Source organism: Canis aureus, chromosome 4 (assembly GCF_053574225.1).
Source record: "Canis aureus isolate CA01 chromosome 4, VMU_Caureus_v.1.0, whole genome shotgun sequence".
Taxonomy (NCBI): Eukaryota; Metazoa; Chordata; class Mammalia; order Carnivora; family Canidae; genus Canis; species Canis aureus.
The window spans coordinates 20,091,839-20,114,493 of NC_135614.1; the positions used below are offsets into that span (position 1 = coordinate 20,091,839).

The 22,655-nt window shown below is 36.2% G+C and overlaps 2 protein-coding genes across 8 annotated transcripts in view; one reads left to right on the forward strand and one right to left on the reverse strand.

Annotated features, from left to right (window-relative positions):
- The window catches only part of CTNNA3 (catenin alpha 3), a 1,688,099-nt gene that overhangs the window by 966,274 nt on the left and 699,170 nt on the right, over window positions 1-22,655 (reverse strand). The gene's annotated exons all lie outside the window — the stretch shown is intronic.
- The window catches only part of LRRTM3 (leucine rich repeat transmembrane neuronal 3), a 170,507-nt gene continuing 149,096 nt past the window's right edge, over window positions 1,245-22,655 (forward strand). The window contains exons 1-2 of the mRNA XM_077894686.1: window positions 1,245-1,815; window positions 2,181-3,712. Of these exons, the coding sequence (XP_077750812.1) occupies window positions 1,812-1,815; window positions 2,181-3,712 (1,536 nt within the window). The 5' untranslated portion in view covers window positions 1,245-1,811. The remainder of the gene's footprint in view (window positions 1,816-2,180; window positions 3,713-22,655) is intronic.

Genomic DNA, 22,655 nt, shown 5'->3' on the forward strand with positions numbered 1-22,655 from the left:
TTTTTTTTGTTGTTGTTGTTACCATATCTCTTTTGTAGAAGAGAAAATGAGGCATCCAGAAGATAAGTACCTATTCAGGTTTACATAGCTGGCATAGCTGGCAAATTGCAGCCAGGATTTGATCCTAGGTGCAAAAATCCATGCTCTTAATCACTAAACTAAACTGCTTCTCATTAGTTTTTATAATATTTCTTTCAAAGACTCATACCAAAGAAGTTTATACAAACCTACAAAGCAAGATTGATTGATTGATTGATTGATCTATATATATATTACAGCTTCCTTGACCCAGTATCATATTCAGGCTAATTTTCACTTGACTCATTTTCATATGAAGATAACATTGCTGTTGAGGCAAGATCATATAGTGGTTAGAGGTCCAAGCATAAGAGAGAGATGGCTTTGAATCTCAGCTCTGCCACTTACTGCATGAACTGCATCAAGCTACATTTCCAAGCTTCAGTTTCCTCATCTTCAAAATGAAGGTTATAATGGGACCTACATCATAATATTGTTTAAAGATAAAACAAGATAGCGCATTTAAAACACTTAGGAAGTGCTCAATAAATATTATTCGTGTAATAAATAGCAGTGGTATCAATAAACTGAACCAAATGATCTCTTGATTCTTCTACTTGCACTAAAAATGATTTCTCTTCCAATTAAAAACAAATGACAGCAACCCAAACAACAAACCAAGCCATAAGCCATTAAACCAATTATGTCTTTTGTAGGAAAACCAGAAAAGCTATTGGACACATTAATTTATATGTCATTAGTTATCCCCTGTATTCCAAAATGTATGTGCCTTAGCATCCTGAGACACCTTGCATAATATAATCACTGTGACTCTAAGAGGTCAAATGGGCAGGCAGTTAATGCTTCTCTGTGAAAAGCTCAATAATTCATTTTATAAATTTCAGTTCAAAGCCTACATTGAGGTTAAGAAAAATTGACATTCGGTCTGTGAACTTAATGTCAAGCTCCAGAAAAACTCTAGGCAGTACATGTTTAGCGATTAAGTGGACGCAGACAATAAAGACATTGCCAAATTGTAAAACAAGACTTGGAAATTACAGAAAATGTTGCTAGTTATTGATTACGGTGACCATTCAGTTCCCATTGAGCCACCCAAAAGAATCATTCATTTTCCAGCAGAGAGCCTGCTCATTTGCAAGATAAAAGAGAGACATTTCTGCACATGCCCATAATGTTCTTCACCACTGGGGGCAGCTTTACATAAGACTGCATTCACTGAAACCAAAGCAACAGTCCGAGCAGCTTTCAGAATGACAGTCTGCAGAAGTGAGCTGAGCGTGTGTGCGGTACGGGGCTCTCCTGCCTCCTGGGCTCCAACGCAGCTTTGTGGCTGAAGTGGGTGCTCACCCCCAGAAATGCTGGGCTATGGAATACAGATGTGGCAGCTCAGGTAGCCCCACGTTGCTTGGAGGACTACATCATGCTTTCCGATAAGAAGAAATTGTAGAAGCCAGTTTTTTTTTTTTTTAACGCCCCCCCCTAAAAAACTGTAAAGATGCAAAAACGTAATATCCACGAAGATCCTATTACCTAGGAAGATTTTGATGTTTTGCTACAAATGCGGTGTTGGAATTTATTTGTTCTTGGAGTGTTCTGCGTGGCTGGCAAAGAATAATGTTCCAAAATCGGTCCATCTCCCAAGGGGTCCAATTTTTCTTCCTGGGTGTCAGCGAGCCCTGACTCACCACAGTGCAGCTGACAGGGGCTGTCATGCAAGTGGCCCCTTAAGCCAAAGCAAAAGACCTAAGGACGACCTTTGAACAATACAAAGGATGGGTATGTTTTGTCATTTTTCTTCTTTCCTTCTTAAAAAAAAAAAAAACAAAAACAAAAAAATAAAACCCAAACCCTCTAGTCTGTGTTGTAATTCTGCCTTAATTATTTTAGAGAATACCTTTCTGTGCTTAAGACTATACATTCAATTGCTTAGTGGACACGTTTCCTTGCTTAACTATTTAAAAAAAAAAAAAAAGCCCTAAAGACAATCTCTTTAAATTTCAAAGAGGTATTATTTGATATTAAATGTTGTTATCTAGATTTTAATTTTTAAAAGAGAAAATACATGCCTATTTTTGCTTGATTAAAAAATAAATGAATTCCTTTTTGGGGGGATAACTTTTCTAAGTTGTTTTTATTTCCAGGTTTCAATGTAATTAGGCTACTGAGCGGATCAGCTGTAGCACTGATTATAGCCCCCACAGTCTTACTGACAATGCTTTCTTCTGCTGAACGAGGATGCCCTAAGGGCTGTAGGTGTGAAGGCAAAATGGTATATTGTGAATCTCAGAAATTACAGGAGATACCCTCAAGTATATCTGCTGGTTGCTTAGGTTTGTCCCTTCGCTATAACAGCCTTCAAAAACTTAAGTATAATCAATTTAAAGGGCTCAATCAGCTCACCTGGCTGTACCTTGACCATAATCATATCAGCAATATTGATGAGAATGCTTTTAATGGAATACGCAGACTCAAAGAGTTGATTCTGAGTTCCAACAGAATCTCCTATTTTCTCAACAATACCTTCAGACCTGTGACAAATTTACGGAACTTGGATCTGTCCTATAATCAGCTGCATTCTCTGGGATCTGAGCAGTTTCGGGGCTTGCGGAAGCTGCTGAGTTTACATTTACGGTCTAACTCCCTGAGAACCATCCCTGTGCGAATATTCCAAGACTGCCGCAATCTGGAACTTTTGGACCTGGGATACAACCGGATCCGAAGTTTAGCCAGGAATGTCTTTGCTGGCATGATCAGACTCAAAGAACTTCACCTGGAGCACAATCAATTTTCTAAGCTCAACCTGGCCCTTTTTCCAAGGTTGGTGAGCCTACAGAACCTTTACTTGCAGTGGAATAAAATCAGTGTCATAGGACAGACCATGTCCTGGACCTGGAGCTCATTACAAAGGCTTGATTTATCAGGCAATGAGATTGAAGCTTTTAGTGGACCTAGTGTTTTCCAGTGTGTCCCAAACCTGCAGCGCCTCAACCTGGATTCCAATAAGCTTACATTTATTGGTCAAGAGATTTTGGATTCTTGGATATCTCTCAATGACATCAGTCTTGCTGGGAATATATGGGAATGCAGCAGAAACATTTGCTCCCTGGTAAACTGGCTGAAAAGTTTTAAAGGTCTGAGGGAGAATACAATTATCTGTGCCAGTCCCAAAGAGCTGCAAGGAGTAAATGTGATGGATGCGGTGAAGAATTACAGCATCTGTGGCAAAAGTACCACGGAGAGGTTTGATCTGGCCAGGGCTCTTCCGAAGCCGACATTTAAGCCTAAGCTCCCCAGGCCGAAGCATGAGAGCAAGCCCCCTCTGCCCCCCACGGTGGGAGCCACGGAGCCTGGCCCAGAGACCGATGCTGACACCGAGCATATCTCTTTCCATAAAATCATCGCAGGGAGCGTGGCCCTTTTCCTGTCCGTGCTCGTCATCCTGCTCGTTATCTACGTGTCATGGAAGCGGTACCCTGCAAGCATGAAGCAGCTGCAGCAGCGCTCCCTCATGCGAAGGCACCGGAAAAAGAAAAGACAGTCCCTAAAGCAAATGACTCCCAGCACCCAGGAATTTTATGTAGATTATAAGCCCACCAACACGGAGACCAGCGAGATGCTGCTGAATGGGACGGGACCCTGCACCTATAACAAATCAGGCTCCAGGGAGTGTGAGGTATGAACCATTGTGCTAAAAGCGCTCTTAAAAGCTGGGAAATAAGTGGTGCTTTATTGAACTCTGGTGACTATAAAGGGAACGTGGTGCCCCCCTCCCATTCCCTCTCCCTCTCACTTTGCTGGCAAGGTCCTTCCCCGTCCGTTTTAGTACACTCATAATACTGGTCATTTTCCTCTCATACATAATCAACCCATTGAAATTTAAATGCCACAATCAAAGCAAAGCTCAAACTCTGGTTTAGGGATAATGCCTATTGTATAAGACTCTTTATTGATCGCATTAATATCTCACTTGTTTCAAGATAAAACTTCTTTCATAAGTAATCCCCCACAGCTGCTGTTATTTCTCTTCTGGTGGGACCAAATCTTCTAGTTTTAGAAGGGTTGCTGTTCATTGGCTAATTGAGGAAAAAGTGAATGAGCCCAGGTACTGGGAGCTGGAACTGATTCTAGGAGAATGCTTGATTACGGGAACACTTAAGAGACAGAGCCTTAAAACATTGTCTGGCTTAAAAAGAAAATTGCAGGAAACTATCAAAAGATGGTGCTGGGTTAAAGAAACACCATGGGCAATTTCCAGAGGTGTTTGAATTTCAGGAAAGCGAGCCCAAGGAAAAGTGTTGAAGGGTTAAAATGCTGCAAATACACAACTGAAAAATGTGAGATGGTAAAAATACAAAGTTTTAGACTTGAATACCTTGTCTCTGAAATCCATCCCTGTAAAATCGAGCTATAGAGGTTTCACACTGTCAGTTTCTCCTAGCCTGTTATTCAGCCTAAATAAATTAATTAAATAACCGAGAAGCAAATTTGAGGAGGCAGATTTCTCCACTGTTCCTCACCTTAGGGAGTTTTCAGAGATGAGGCTTGCAAATGGGAAGGCAGCTTGCTGTTTGCCTATGGTTGGGAGCTTACCGGAATTTCTTTCCAGCTCTTTCAGGGACTCTAATGTAGTGAGTGGCATCTTTAGCTCTGTCTGTTCTTCTGTCTGGGATTTGTCAGGCTGTCCTGTTGCATTCCATGATGTGCCCTGCACACGCTAGTCCCCTAATGACTGACACTTCATTCAGAGGCATATAGAGAACACATTCCAAGACATGCGTTCCACCAAAAGCTTCATTGAAAAAAGAATGATTTCAATAACACCTTAATAAATGTATAAAATAAATCTTAGAGGGAAAAAGACCAACTCCATGGCAGTCGTCTTTTGCTTTTCTATTACTGATGTTACAGTGTCCCTATGTTCATCTGTATTGTGAACTCATCCATCAGTATGATTCTGTACAGACCCTGTTGGCAATCTGCAAGCTGCATGCATGTTTTTATGTCGTAGGTGAAAGTTTATTGACTGCAGCACAAATATCATACCTTCTGTATTTCAGTAACTTTGAGCACACTTCAGTAAGATTTAGAAAAATGTCTTTGGTCTGTATTGTATCCTCTCTCATCCTCCAAAATGAACAATCCTGTTACAGGAACAAAAATCAGGAATTGAAACAGTCTGTTTCATTTAATTTGGCTTGCCAAGCCCCACATCTTTAACCACATCCCTGTTCTTTCAAAACAAAATCACTGCAGCAAAAAAGAAAAGTGAATGGCTATTTTTTTAACCAGCATTTTTATATAGTTTGGAGGCTTTTCATATGCTGAGAGGAAAAATCTAGGCAAGTCACCATGAAATATAATTGCAAGGAAGCCAGATCATAAAAAAAAATCATACTTTTATAAGCAATAAAGGAAAGGGGGTATTTAAAGTGGATTTCTCAAGGCACTTTGATTTTGATTAAATCTTTAAAAGAGATGCCAGTTCAGAAAAGCATCATAGCTACAATATATTTACCCATGAATAATTGTTGAATGTATATTTATTAATGGTAAATAGTCACAGATTCCCAATTCATTAATAACGCAGATACTTCCTTACAGTACTACGAACTGGATGACTGAGCCTACTGTGATGTTTTTCACTGAAATTGTAATTTTTCATTTTTCATAAAATGTCACTAAATATATATTCCATCTCAAAAAGAAAATTTCTCTGATCAGCCTCATTTTTATCTGTACTAAAGATGATTGTATTAATTAAATGCAGTGTTAAAGTGAAAAAGCCCATTTCTATTCTTTGACTTGACCTTCTGCCTCAATTGTCATGTACCAAATAAACTTAGGCAAGGGATATTTATACTTATATTTTTTAATTCTTGCAGTTCTCATTGTTGTGATCCTACCGGCATATATAAAATACGTTTGCTGTATTGAAAGTGTTTCTTAAATTCAAAGCTACTTCATGTGTAATATTCAATGAATGACCAACATTTTAAAGGCTGGTCATTTTTTAATGCCTAGCTTTATTTATAAATTTAATCATACAATCAAAATAAAATTCCTTAGATTATAAAAGTTATTTTAATTCAAGACATGAAATTTTTTTTAAAAAGACTCCCCCCACCAACTTTGGGAATGAAGCTTCTCTATTTCTCAGGATCTTCCAATCACAGATAGATAATTCTTATAGGTTAGACAATAACTAGTTCACCATTTTAAATTTAACAAATCCAACTGGTCAGTGTTCTCCTGTTCAAAAGTTGTCTTCACCCCACAGCACTTTCTGAACTACATACTGTAAGTCTATTTTCATTATATATTTCACACTCATTGCATATTAGAGCAATGTAATTGGTATTCCATTATCTGTTCCAAATTTACATGAAGTATCTGGCTTCTCTCAAAGGTGACAACAGTTACAAAACCAGCCTGACCTATTGAACTATACAACACAGATGCATCGACTTAGAAAGAACTCAGTCAGTACTTTGAATGCTTTACCAGAGAGAGAAGAAATGCAGTTTAGTGACTGAACTGCATGGGTTTTTATCCCCCCATTTTTATGAGCCTCAGTGCCCAGAGTGCTATTGCAGCACAGCTTTAATAGTCCCAGTGCCATAGTTTTCTAAGCAATACTTACGCAAGATATATTCCTTTTAAATGAGTTTATATTTTCCAAGAATGTTGACATTACATTTTGTCAAAGAATTTAAACCATTTTTTACTTGATTTGGTGAGTCAACTAAGTAGACAGGCAATAAACTGTATTTCTGTGGAGCAGCAGTGACCTCCAGTGGCTGGTTATACTAACCACAGCTATTTATACGCCTCCGGTTTTTCTAGTCCCAAATCCTTATGTAAACATGATTTACAACATATATTTTTTGATCTGTGTATCAGACTTGCATTTTATTTAATTCATCTCCCTGGGAAATATAATTCTAGTGTTATTGTTTAAGTTATATTTTACATATGGACTTACTTAGTAATTAGCCCAGAGAGAGGCCATAGAACTGGCACTTAGGGCTAGAAGAAATAAGTGTTCATAGATGAAGAGCGAGTAAAAATGTACTAATAGATAAGAAATTCTTTAAAGTATTTTTACTCATCAATTTTAGCCAGATGCTCTGCAAGTTTCATTAAATGCGTTAACATTTTCCATAGGCAGGAACCGAAATCTAATGTAATTTAGATTAGGGAAGACAAATTTCAATATTAATATTGAAAGAATCAGCATCAGTTATTTACCAGTCACTAGGAATGTCAGAGCTATCAGATGAGGGAGGCCTCCTTTTCTGCTCTAGAACCCTCCAGTGTCTTGATCATGCCAGTGACCTGTGCTTTGCCCCAGTGCTTTCCGCAACCCTCCCCCTTCTCAGCCAGCTGAACACTGGTTCTATTAGGCTCTCTGACAATGATGTTATAGTCTAAGAGGTGATGATTCATGGATAATGAAATTATGCTCTCCTTCTGGGGAAGGATAATGCAGAGTCAGATTCATAGATTTGGCAAGGGATTTTAGGATGTTGTAGGTGCATGAAATCTCCTCTCTTCCCTTGACATTTACCAAGAAGAGAATTTAAATAGTTTATTTAATGTGTGGATTAGACTAGCATCAGAAACAAACATCCAGCCATGAAGCCTAAGAGAAAATGAGTTCCAGATATGACAAATGAGAATTGAGCCATGAGAAATGAAAAACTCAGAAACTGTGTTGTTTCTTCTATTCCCTTTTCCCTGGATTCTCATTGGTATCTGGATCTGCAGTAAGCCCACGGAGTTTTTCTGTACTGGTTCTCTCTTATCTACCTACATTAAAAATCAGACACAGTTGGAAGAAACTGTGAACATGAACAATAATATCAGTAAATGTGAATTACAGTTGTAAGAGAAACAGAAGTGATGGAAGTTAAATAGTTCATATTAAATGACTCTTGAAAACTAGTTAAAAAATAATAGGTGAAAGTGAGTTTACCTAATCAAATTATAATAGCTTACAGAATTAGATCCAAATTTTGCTTAGTCTACAAAATGGTGACTTTTTGCATAGCTACGTAGAATAAAATAGAAATACTACAGAGAAAATCTACATAAACATAGTTTACTGTTCTTTTTTATTTGAGGAAAATATCACAGCCATCTATGATAAGAGTATGGGCCTTAGATTCAAGTTTTTCTACATTTGCTAACTAATGATTTCAGGAAAATTTCTTAGCTTTTCTGAACTTTAAGTTCCCTATCTGTAAAATGGGCGTGTATTATTGACTTCACGTGGTTATTTGGAGAACAAAATTTGAGAAATATTTTGTTAACTCTCAAATGGCAAAAATCTATTCTTTTCAAAGAGCACTTAGTGAGATATTCAGCTGTAGTTGCTGGTGCTCTGTGTCTTGCCTGGGTCAAAAGACATCACTAACCTCTGTGTTAAAGAAGAACAAATCCATTTTACATTAATACAAATTCTGAGACTTGGCAGTGAATCTAGAACTTAATTTGTTTTTGATCTTTAGTTTCATAAAAACACAGTTTCTTCTACCCCATATTATCTGAGTCTAGTTTATCAGTAACGATCGCAATGTACAATAGACATAAAATAAAGATATCAACCAGAGAATATTGAAGCAAAAGCTTATCAAACTAAATAAAAATCCTAATTATGTCCCGAATCAGGTCATTAAAAATTGAGGACATTCAATCAACATAGGTTAATTGTCTATCCCCTTTCTAGTATCAATATTTTGAGTACTTGTTGTCTTATACTTTATACATATAACATTTTCTGGCAAGATGACATCATTATTGTATAAAAGTAATTGCTCATAACATGTTATAGTGGGATTAGCATAGATTCCAGGTATCAATCACATGATATCTACTTTGTTTCTTTTTTTTCCCCCAAAGAAAACTATACACAATCTTTTCCTATATAGAAATTGCTATTGACTCTATCAATTATTGTCATTGAAAATTACTGGATTTTTAAAAAAGCATAAAAATACAAAGGCTTTTTTTATGAGTAATAATCTATTCCCTTATGCAAATTAAATACTTTTCTTTGTTAGCCTTTCATAAAGAAAAGACCAATGTAATCAGAAATCTTGACTTCTGTAGCTTGTCTTACCAAATGTGATGTATATGGGTTTCCAAGATTCTTATAATTTAAGTAGAGAAACTGTTCCTCTTTGACAACTAAGTTTCTATGAAATCTCTGAAGAACAGAGAGAAGATGATGGTTTTTCAGAAGAAAAAAGTATTTGTAAATTTTATGCTGGTTAACCTTCATAGAATTATTGGCAAGTGTTCTTGAGTTGGGTCTCCTGAATATGTGAGAAAAATTCCAGGAAAACAGACACTGAGCCACAGTGTAAAATCCAGCAGATTGCAACTATTTTGCAACTACACTTCCTAATGGCAAAACCCTATAAGCAATAATAATCCATTTTATTGAAAAGTAAAAGAGCTTCTCTTATCCTATCCAGTAATGAAAATTGATAACTTTTTGACAATTCTCAATATTTTCTTTATTTTTCAGGGGTTCCCACTCCCCACCCCAAAAAGAAATTTCCTTTATACCTTTCTCCTACCCTTAAATCATTCCCTACTTCATGCACACAGAAAAATTATTTTATATCACCAAAAAAAGCCGTCCCTTATATAAACCAACACAATGTGGTCATCTCTAAAAGTAGTCTATCTCTAATTTTAAAAAACAAACAAACAACAACTATAAAACAAAATTTAAGTCTGGCTGACCCTCTCTCTTTCCTCTACAGACTACAAATCACTTCTTTAATATCTCTGATTTTCAATGGAAAAAAGAAGAAAGATAGTTGAGTCACAGGCTAGCTAAGTATTAAAGTCTACTATTTTTCTTCTTAATTAACTCCCAGTAAACAAAATACAGGACTTTATATACAGCAGTGTCCAACTACATTTTTATCAATCAAAAACACACCAACAACCAGAATTTTGTCTTCTCAGGGATAAAATGCAAATTTGGGGGGCCTCACATATAAAATGATAAGGCAAATACTACATTTAGCAAAGGCAATTTCTGTTAAAGCTTCATCACACTAATTACATCTATCCAGGGAATAAAATACATGTTGTCACTGAAGAGCAAAGGACTTCAACTAAATATAAATCCTTATTCAGCACTCTTGGGGTTCAAACTTATTAATGAAGCGAGGGTAAAAGAAAATGTCCTTAGACAATAAGGCTATAGTACAGTAAACAATATTATCAAGTGATATTCTTGGCTTCAACTTAGTGGTCCTCACATGTAGCTAAAAACTGCTTCTTATCATTAATATTGATCTGTTATACACTCTGAAAGAAGGAATATGCTTACCCCTCCCCAACTTGAAGCAATCAACCAGAATCTCACAAGAATATTTAAAGAAAACTTGTAGAGTATATCATGTTGAGGCTGAAATAGTAGAGTGACTTTAAAAATTCTGATACACCTGTGATAAGATCACAACAGTGAAAACTCTTCAAGGAGTTTAAAAGCTTAACTCATCTCTTTAGGATCAATGTTGGCTTGTACTCATTGATTTATGAGAGGGGTTTTGCACAATTTGTACAAAAATTTTAAAGTGTAAAAGGCATAACTATTTGGTTAAGTTACTGCTGTTTATCCAATGGAAGGTTAGGTAACATCACTGAATGATGGTGAAAATAGAATAATTCACGATCTGTTTAATTTTGTCTTTTCCACTAAGTTAGGAATTTTCGTAGATGCTTAGAAAGAAAATTCGTATCCATCCTATAAGGTGACAATTCATGTTCATTACAAAGTGTGTGTATTTTTGTATAATCAAGTCTTTGTGTGGCAGGAGTGGGTATGTAGGGCTTTTTGTCTGTTTATTTGTTTTTAATGTAAGAAGAGTCCTTAGAGTGACTCTGTTTTCCTAAAAGCTTCATCCATTAATCCTATACCTTGTCGTTTCTTTATAGAACTGCCCTAAAATAATTCATACCTCACCCACACAGGTTTCTTTAGCCAAATTATATATCTTCAATTCCTATTTGGAAACAATATCCAGTGATTGTAATATCCCTCTGCTCACTAAATTCTAATCTGCCTACATCATATTCTTCCAGCCTGTGGCACCCAGTTCAGCCCATATCATGCCATTAAAAGGCAGCATGCACTTAGTCCTATGGACTTTTACAGGGAGGATTGAATAGTACAATGTAAAAATCTACATATATTTTATGGGCTTCACTTTGGTTGTTTTTATGGTCTAATACACAGAGATGTGTGGGGTCTTTATTAGTTTACACTAAAATGCAAAAGCTTTAAGCTAGCTGTAAATTAAAAAGAAAAGATCAAGGTAGATAAAAAAATAGAGTACAAAGCTCAAATTATATCTTGCTTCATCTTAAAAAATAATCATATATGATGAGCATCCTGTATTTTGCTTTCATGATATCTGATTAACTCTCCAAGTTTACCACCATAGTCTTAAACTTAAGCTTTACCTTCCTTCCACTTTCCCATTTCTAAGAAAGAGGTTTTGTTTGTTTTTTGGTTGTTTTGATTTGGTTTGGTTTTCTGCCTACATATCTTTTCCCAGTCCAAGTGGACCACTTTGCCTGCTTTTCTAGAGAGCCCATTCAAATTTTGATATGATCAGAAGTCACTGGGCAATTTATCAGTTTTATGGTTGGAGCAATCAGACAGACTTAATTTGTCACTAGAGTACAATCTAGTCAAATCTAGGGTATGTGCCTCCTTTCTTTCCAGTCTCCCATTCCCATGCCTTTTCTCCATTTAGAAGGATTATCCACACTAAAATCTCCCCATCCAATGATACCCAAGACTCTGTTCCTTACTCCTTACCAAATATCTATTCCTAGATCTAGGATCTAGACCAATATTATTGTCCCTTCTGAGGCAACTTACATTTAAATAGGGTTAAAAACCTTTAGCTAAATGTGAGAGAGTCATATATAAGATCAAGCATAACCAGGACAGTTGGGGAAAGTACTTCTGGGGACAAATGCTTTGCAAGCATCTCTGAAATCATCTGATATCAATACCTCTGTATTTTTCTGAAACATGAGGTCAGCCTTACCAAAGAAACCAAGGTAGAGCAAATAATCTAGGTTTCATTCAGTAACTGTAATTTGAGAAATATCATCAGTAAGTTGCCATTTTACATAGGCTTAGTATTTCTCCATTGACAGACAACATGCACACTAGAAAGAACTTGGGTGACAGATCCAGGAAAAGCCAGTCTGGATTCTGGTTCTGAGACTTAATAACTGCAAAATCTTGAGTCTTAGTTTCTTCATCTTAAAAAAAAATGTGAAAAACAATATAATCATCACCTGATTGTTGCAAGAGGGCAAAGGAATCAGCATTTCTTGAATATTTTTATGTACTCTCTTTTGGCACACTGCATGTATTCTTTAATAATCATATAGGATCATAAAGATCCTATATGATTAAATGAGATGACATAGGTAAAATCACTTGATACAAAGTTTGGCACGTAATAGTAACCTCCTCTTTCCCTTCATTAGCTCTAACTGCTAAGAATTTCAGTGCAATAGCTTGCTTTAACAGTTGTATGCCAGTATCTATTTTTACATGGAATAAGAGATACCTGGCAAACTTTCAAGAATTAGAATCTAAATTGCTCAGGGGCATCTAAGCACATGGTTGATACTAAAGAGTAATATAGTATATAAAACTAATATCCTAAATCTCCCAACAAAGGTCAAATGCATCTCTATCTTTATTTCCATGCCATTTCCCATGCTTTAGCATTGGCCATCTTGAAGTAGTGTGTGCTTTCTTATCTCTGTGCTTTTGCTCAAGCTATTTCCTTTGTGGGGAATGACTTTCTTCCTTTCCAAGTCCTCCTATCAATCTCTGAGCTTTTCTACAATAGATCCAATTCAAATCCCATTCATTTTAGAAGTCTTCTTAATACTGCCCTTCCCTGTTTAACATGGTATTTCATATCCCTGTTGGAGACTACATCACCAGTTGTCTTGTGTTAGAGTTATTAATGTGTCTGTATACCCTTTTGAGGAAATGAACTATTTTTTTAAATCTTTCTTCTACCAGTGGTGACTGGTACAGTCTTTTATTCATGAGAGATATCTATTGAATTGATCTTCTGGTAATTATGATAAGGTTATTGCTGGCCTTACATTTTTTTACATATACATTTATCTACATATACATCCTGTGTTTTTATTTAATATGTATATTTTCATATCACAGCCTTATTTACCATTTAACTGGTTTCAATAATTATTCTTATATAAATATAGTTTTTAAGAGTCATGTGCTGATTTAAACTGCATTTATGTTGTGAATAATCTACCAATGATTTTCCTTTGATAGTTACCAAGGATATGGAAAATTTAGGTGATATGTTAAAGTGACTAAGAGCTAAAAAAAAATGTGAGACAAAGAATATTTAATTCTAAATATGAATACATCTTGGCTTTAGTGGAGGCTGAGTAATCAACTTTTGTTGTAAAAGCCATATATCTGTGACCTCTCTGTCCATTGCCTCTTGGGAAAGATCCTGTTCTCATTAGGTTGGGTGTCTGCTCATCTTCTCCCCAGTTCCATAAAGCTTCTGCCTTCAATACTTTCCAAGGCCTCTCCTCTCTAACCAAACAAAGGGGCTGTCCTACACTATCATAGAGAGGAGGTCAGGTCTTTGGCTTCCTAACTATGCATATTTTCGAAGTAACTATTCAACTGGACGCTTCAAACTTCAAATACTTAGAGTTGAGAATTAGTGATGCTCATCCTTTTTTTTTTTTAATCTCTTGAACATAGATTATGCAGAGGGCAGATTGGATAACATAGGACTTTGCTGGGTCTCTGCTCTCCCCTCTGTTCATTGTCTTCCTCCCTTTCACTGTATATCATTTCTCTCATCTCCACTTGAAGTTTCTTTCAATTTTTCTCTCTACTTGACTTTTATTTATAAGTCAATCTATACTACCAAAATGTGCACCTTCTGACTGGGTTAAAAGGAAAATGCTAGTGATTTTTATCTCTGGGCAAAGCAGTAATTAAAATGACACAGTCTAATAATTTAATTTAGACGGGACTCAAAAACTGATTTTGATTCAACAGCTTTGTTTAGTTCTATAAATGAAGAACTGTAATTTTGTAAATAGTAACTGAATTTCACAAATAGAAATGACATCCCTCCCTAATATATTTTAAGTCATATTTTAATTATGATTTATAAGGCAGGGCAGATTTGTAGAGCATTCAAACATTCCTTTACATGTGAGATATGCTCAGGCTCTGGACCACAGTAATATCTGCCATTAATGGAGCAGATTCATTTTTTGGAACATATGTAAAAGAGAATTGAAATGAAACCTTTATTTAGTCATAAAAACTTGTAGCTGTGAGGACTTTTGAAAACTGTGCAGTCCATTTTCTTACCTTCTATTTGAAATTCCAAGGTAATTTAATTGACTTTTAACGATCTTGCAAGAACTGCATTTCATAGTCCTCCCCTTAGTTATCCATTCCAGGGTTTCACTACAAATAGGGCATCATTTTTTATCTCTAACGGATAACCCTCTTGCCTAAGGTATGTACACAGTGGTTACTTAAATTTTAAAATATTTTTTTTGTTCTCATTCTATCAAAGAGGAAGAAGTATAATAAGTGGTTGGATTTTGTTTTTAATTTTCAGAACTAGAATCTACATGGTCTCAGTAAGGTAGACGGTCCTGAGCTCCTGGGCACATAATTTGAAAAGATGGAAAACCACCGTTGTGAAATTAGCATTAGTCTACTTTGGATTTACAAACTTCTACATAGAGTGACAGAAGAATGAAAGAAACCCAGTGCTTAACTAACCTATAACCAATTATAGAGGCCAGAAGTTTCCACTAGGATGTATTCAGCAGTTTTCAATACCAAGCTCACAGATTATATTTCCAGAGGTCAGATTTGCACATAATTCTTAGAACCACAACTACCTTCTCATAGTCAACTCAGTTTTACCATCCAGCAGTGTGTTGTGCAGAAATAATCAATGGTTAAATTATTCCCATTTTGTTGGCTCAGCTCACAGTAGCCCACTGATTAGTTTTTTTTTTTTAAACTATTTGATCTTCAATTTGTATTTCAACTGTACCCAAGTGCAGATGCCATCTCTGGTAATATGACAAAACAGATTCAGGTTTATAAATGTTTCTGTGTGCTCCGATAACAGCATTCATCCTACACTAACTACATGGTAGCTCGAAGTGTTGTAAAAAAAATTCAACCGAGTCTGCTAGAGAATCATTTTAGAGTTAATTAAACCTTCTCCACCTGTAATTTAAGAAAAAAAGAAAAAGCCCAACACTCTTAAAGACCATGGGTGAAAGGCAGTTTAAGAAATAGAAGTCCTCTGTTTATCCAGGGAGGTACTTTACAAGGCAGACAGCTACACCACAGTAGAGAGACAACATTTCCTCAGCTGATTCGGTTAATTAAAATGCACAGTTACAACAGGCTCTCTTAGAATCTGCAGCTGAATGACCGAAGAGTCTCCATTTTACTCCCGTGTCACAGAGAACTGGAAGAGGCAAACATACTGCCCAAACACAATTTGACTCACTAAAATCCAGCACTATAAACATGAAATACATTTTCTCAGGCACATTTTAAAAGACATATTATCAAGATTTATGGCATAAGGATACAATAATTTGCAGCTAGGCAGGACCAGGGGGATATCCTAGGTTCCTCTCAGAGTAGTTTTAAGTAAAATTTACAAATAAATCTTAAGGGTAGAGTCCGCTTTCAATGTAGGAATCTTCAACTCTTTCCTTTCATATGTGTGGGATTTGAATCTGACAAACAACCAGTCTGTTGCCAGAATTTATGAGTGATAGGAAGAATCAAAGGCCACAAAAGCTATTTGTCAAATAAACTGCAGAACGCAATATCAGTCTGCAGGGCTCATTTGCAGAACTCATGATGAGCATGGGAGGAGGGGATGCTAACAGCTGCAGCCTTGACCGCACTGCCCGTGCCAGCCAGAATTCAAGCTGCATGAGCTGAGAGTGGCTGAAAGAGGGGGCAAATGAAGAAAAAAACAGAAGAGGTTCTTATACCTAAGTTTGTATTAAATCAGGATATCAGGGTGCAAAGATGACCTGAAAAACCAATTTGAGATAGACGGGACTTAAAGGTATTCAAATTAAGTCTGTTCGTGTAAGACTGCTTTTATTTCCTGGAGTAGGGGAGAGATTACAGACTTTGGATTAGTTACACTAGTAGCATGGTGTGGCATCAGTTTCCTTATCTGTAAAATGGGAACAGTACTTCATATCCCAGGGCAATTTTGAGGATACATTTAGATAACATGTTTGTGGGCATGGCAGGTACTCCTCTCTCTCAATGCAGCATGTTTACATGATTGATCATGTGAAAGTTCCCACATTAGCCATTTATATTCCCAAATCTGCCATCTATAGAGAATGACTAAATATCTCTGAAGCTTAATTAGTCAGTCATTTACTCAACCTAAAAAGTGCTTACCAGAAATCTGGAAACCCTCTTTTAATGTTCATTAATGGAACAGATGTATTAACTAATTTTCTGTAACAATTTTGCTTGGCACCACCACCAAAAAAATCTGATCTTAGTATTGTCTTTTTTAGCAATTTGGCATCATTTCCTTTCTATAAACATTACTTAAGGAACTGACTTCATTATCTTACAAACCTTTTTTAAAACCTTCCAATGTCTATCTCTCTTTTTTCTCCCCAAAACATGATTTATCACACATGCTGCCACACACACACTCAGTGTGCAGGGAACATGCTATTACATGCTATTATAGTAATGGCCTATAGAAATAAACATAAATGGCCTATGTGACTTAACACCTAATTCATTTCTAGTGAGAACTAATTTAGGCATGGAAGAATGGTACACAATAATATTTATGTTTTCAAAAATTCCAGTTGAATCTGTGAAATGATGGCTGAATTAGCCAAAGCAATTTATTCAAAGAGCTATGATAGAGAAATGCCAACAGACACTTATTGAGCATCTACTATGCACAGGCATTTTAAATAAATTTGTTTTTCCTTAAGGCAAACAAAGCATAATAGAGGCTAAAGGACATTTGAAATTTGGAGCAATATCATCTGGAAAACCATTGTATATGACTGATTTTGTAGTCATTTCATAAAGCATTGGATTTCTTCTTCTCAAGAGACAAATTTGATATGTGCCCTTCACTGGATATATTAATTAATTTTAAAGACTTTGAAAAGAGCAGAAACGAAAAGAGCTGTAAGAGTTTCTAAATGACACAAGATTTGTGAAGTGGTAGATATTTAACACAAACTTCATAGAGCTGTTACGTGGATTCATTAGTTAATTAGTTAATGACTTTGAAGTGTTAAATCTTATTAGATTTTTTTTTACACTTTAACATATGTGAGAGAGAAATTACTCTGTCTGAAATTAGACACTGACTATACCATTCCAATGTATTGGATCTTTCCATGATATTCCTTCAAGACATTCTTTCCTAGTCTGATTTTTTTTTTTTCCAGACAATGCCTGAAAAGCCAATCTAGACCTTGATCCCCAGCCTTTTTATTTTCAGTATTGACACTGGCTTCCAGGTAACACTAAGCACAGAATTGAGAAACCCTCAGGGTTAGATATTTAATGCAGTTTTGTAGCTCTGTAGAGCAGAGGAGAAAAAAGCAACTGTCAGGTAAACCTGAGAGAAAGTGAACAAGGAAAGGAGTGGAAACCCAATTAACTGACTTGCTCTTTGAAAACAGTGACTGATTTCTCTCCTGCATGCTGGTGAGTTGAGAAAGGATAGCAGAAGCGTATTCTGGGTTACCAATAGTCTAATATGTGGGAGACATTACTTTCTTTCCTTTTTAAGATTTTATTTATGAGAGAGAGAAAGAGGGAGAGAGAGGGAGAGAGGGAGAGAGGCAGAGAGGCAGAGACATAGGCAGAGGGAGATACAGGCTCCCTGCAAGGAGCCTGATGTGGGACTCGATCCCGGGACCCCAGGATCATGCCTTGAGCTGAAGGCAGACGCTTAACCACTAAGCCACCCAGGCATCGCATAGGAGACATTTCTATAGCTTAAACAAAAATGTTTTGTTGACATATATCATATACAGAGAAACGTTCATTGTCAACGTACAGCTTAACGGATACTGGGCATGCTTGTGGTCCCTGTACCCAGATCAAGAAACAGAAGAATCCAGTACTCCAAAAGCCCCCTTTGGTTCTTCCTATCTAGCCCTATCTCCAAGATAACCACTATTACTTCTAACATCATAGAGTAGCTTTATCTGTTTTGGTATTTTATACAAATGGGATTATAAAGTATGTACAGATGGTTTCTGACTTAAGATGGTTTGACTTAAAATTTTTGTACTTTACTAGAGTGCTAAAGTGATATGCATTCGGTAGAAGCTCTACTTCAAATTTTAAATTTAGATCTTTTCCCGGGCTAACAATATGCAGTGCAATACTCTTGTGATGCTGGGCTGCAGCAGCAAGCAGCAGCTTGCAGTCAGTCATGCAATCACCGGGGTAAACAGCCATTGCGATTACAACCATTCTGTACCCAGACAACATTCTGTTTTTCACTTTTAGTGCAACATTCTGAGCATGTTTAAGGGAGACTAGGCTAAGCTATGATATTCTGTGGGTTAGGTCTATTAAATGCCTTTTCAACTTATAATGTTTTCAATTTACAATGGGTTTATTAGTAGGTAACTCTACCACAAGTAGAAGAACTGTAATCTCTCTTGGGTCTTGTTGCTTTCTGGTTCAACCTCTTTCATGAGATGCATTCACATTGTTGACTGTAGCTGTAGCTCTACTTTCTAATCCCTGTCCCTCCACCTCTCCCCCACCAATAGACACAGAATCTATTTTTGTATTCAAAGAATGGCCATGGGAAGTCCTTGATGAACTTCCTATCTTATATAAATGATAGCAGAGGAGACTTTATAATAGCTAGTGAGTAATTTTTGTTGTTGTACCAGTAAATATAATGTAATCTTAAATTGTTTAACACTTTTAATATCTGGCCATGGACAAAGCCAGCTCTAAGAAACACACTGAGATAATCTTTTTTAAAAGTCCTTGCCTTCTGCCCAATTTTCCAACCTGAGCTATCCTCCCCTAGAAAAACTCTTTGTCCCTGGCCTTCAGCTCCTGGAAAGGGTGCCCTACTCTAGCGGTTGTATGGGGATTAAGGAGTATATTTGTGATGAACGTCAGGTGTTGTATTAAGTGTTGGATCACTGTACTGTACACCTGAAACTAATATTACACTGCATGTTAAGTAACTGGAATTTAAATAAAAACTTTTTAAAAATGGGTAAACTACTTCATACCAAGGTGATAATGCCTAAATTGTTAGCTAAGGTATAGCCCCAAGACAGTGCTGTAACACAGACGTCCAATTACTCTCTAGGGATCTATTGTAGAGCCTCATTCACTGACTTGTGCTAGGAGTTTCTTTTATATTGAAGGATTCTAAGAAACAGATCTGTGGCACACAATGCTGTTTTTACTATTAGAACATTACTGAAATTGCTATTTTGCTACATCATACAGTATTTTCTTTATGAAAGCTCATGGATGAAGGTCTACTTCTTCCAAATAACTTTATTTTAAAATGCTTTGTTCTTCACACGACTGATCCTGCCCATGCACCCTCCCTTCTCCCATCTCTCTTTCCCTCTCCTCATAAAAATGTCAAAAACATTTGAGACAAATACAAGTGTCTAGGACTTTATAACCGGTATTTTTGGTCTACCTTCTTCATCCTTGGTTTTATTTGCTTTTTCTTATGTTCTCTGTTTGAACATCTTTACATTTTTAAAAATCCTGATGAGGGCAGCCCTGGTGGCTCAGCGGTTTAGCACTGCCTTCAGCCCAGGGCCTGATCCTGGAGACCCAGGATGGAGTCCCACGTCAGGCTCCCTGCATGGAGCCTGCTTCTCCCTCTGCCTGTGTCTCTGCCTCTCTCTCTCTCTCTCTCTCTCTCTCTCTCTGTGTGTGTGTTTCTCATGAATAAATAAATAAATAAATAAATAAATAAATAAATAAATAAAATCTTTTAAAAAATAAAAATCCTGATGAATTTAGTAAGGATATTGATTAATTCAATAAAATATGTTAGCCCTTAAAGAAAAAAAATGTCAATTACCCACATTAGGTCAGGCTGGCCAATAAAGGAATCTACATTTTAAGCAAAGGTCTCTCAGCAATTTTCAAATTACACCCCATTGGTTGGCTGTAATCAGAGAGATTGGAGGAGCTGATATATAAGGTAATATATGGTTTGGTGCCTTATACAACATAGGTTTTGATAAAGCTTTGCTGATTGCATTGACTGAAGAGGTTTTCCATCAAGTGAAATGGACAGAATGAGAAAATACCTAGGAAAAATCTAGACCAAGAAGACTATAAAAGATAAATGTACATGTGGGAAAATATGGACTTGTGTTTTCAAGAGAGTGGAAATGTAACTATATTTACATGCGATATTTTGTAACCACCAGTCCACTCTCGTTTTCAAGTCTCTCAATTAGAGTTCTGTTTGGGAAGATTTGATTAATGCACTATTTATCTAAGAGTCATTGATTTATGGAGCTTAACCATAAGATACAACACAGCTCATTTTCTTTCTAATATTTATATCTACAGGAAGAACACCACAATGACATGGGGGTGTTCTACCCTTGACAGATAATTCACATAAGTGATCAACCAAATTGACAATATTGAAAATATTAAATGATAATAATATTCCCTTCATTGTTAGGATCCCACTATTAAAACTGAGTAAGACAATTCCCAGGAATTCAATGACAATCCACAAACCTACCACAATACAGTCCAATATGTGTTCCAGTGAAATGTTCTCTGTAAAATGAGAAGATGTCAAATGCAGATCTCTTAATAATCCCTGTGTTAATTTTTATACCAAAGGAATAACTCCAGCTCAGATAAATTAAAATTGTGGATTTTTTCTTCCTTGCTGTTAAAGCGATTTGATCATGAGAATCTGGGGGAAGCATATACTCTTGTAAAACAAAAAATTAACAAATTTATTATCAGAGACTGTGTAAGATTAGCAAAAATTTACCATCTATCTTGATGATATTCTTTGAATATTCAATGAGGCTTATCAGTAATGTACCAGAATACAGTTACATTTACTTAATTTTTATTTATCCAAATATATCTTGCCAAAGCTGAAATAAATTTACTAAGAAACTATCATTCCTACAAATACCATGGCAAACAATCTCTTTAAACATCACTAACCCTGTTATAAAAAGAAGGGAATGGATACTGAAACTACAGAAAAATATTCTGCTAGATTTCTGAGTGGTTCAGAGTCATGGGACCTAAAGCTAGACACTGCTGCATGAAGCTCGTTACTTCACAGCTCAGAAACTTCCAACATCTCCCCCATGACTTGTCACAATCTGAGCTCCTTCTAGTCTTTTAGCTTCTCATGCAATTACCCTTATTCCACTATGCTTCATCAAAACCACAATTTACTGTTCCTTGAACATCTCTAATTTGTTCATATTGTTTCTTCTGCCTGGAACATTCCTTTATGCCCAGTTCATCTTATATTTTGTGACCAAACTCAACTCTTTCACAATTTTCTGATTATGAAAGATGGAAGTATTTTTCTTTTTCTCTCAACTTCAATTATATATTTTGTTATTATTACTACCATTATTATTTTATTTCTACAGACATTATCATTTTCTAAGTTGTATATATTAGCTATGTCCATATATCATCTTTCTTTCAGGGAAATTTTACATGTGTTTCTGTATCCTAAATATGCTTTAGGAAGGATGTGATATAGTATATGTGTAATAAATATCTGTTTGATGAATTGATGTGTGAATAAATGAGTGTCACACTGCACGAGTCATATTGAAACTAGTATGCTAAATAGGAAATTATCATTCTCTATCTTTGCCAAAAATATTCATAAGAGACTTGGGATATAGTTCATACCACAAAACTTTGTGCTTTATACATTTCACATGTTTTCAAAAAATGTTTGTGATTTACAGCTATGTGAATGGCCCTACATAGCAAAAGAAGCACTGGAAATAAAAAAAACAACATTCTATGAATTACAGTCATTCATGGATTATAAGCACCCTTAGTTGCCACATGTGAAATGTTAATTGAGCTGCCACCATTTAATCTCTACCAAAAAGTCATGAGTTAATATAGAGGTCAATGATGAGCATGAAAAGAACTTTTAGAGTTGTACATAGTGCAGTGACTTAGTTATTATCCCAATTTATAGGTAAAGAAATTGAAGTAGGGACTCCTGGGTGGCTCAGCGGTTGAGCATCTGCTTTTGGCTCAGGGTGTGATCCTAATTAAGGGATAGAGTCCCACATCAGGCTCCCTGCATGGAGCTTGCTTTTCCCTCTGCCTATGACTCTGCCTTTCTCTGTGTCTCTCATGAATAAATAAATAAAATATTTTTTAAAAAGAGAGAAATTGAGGTATAATCATACAGACAAATGATTTAGCATTTAATCATTTGTTAAGGGTACTGGCTGCTTAACCTGAT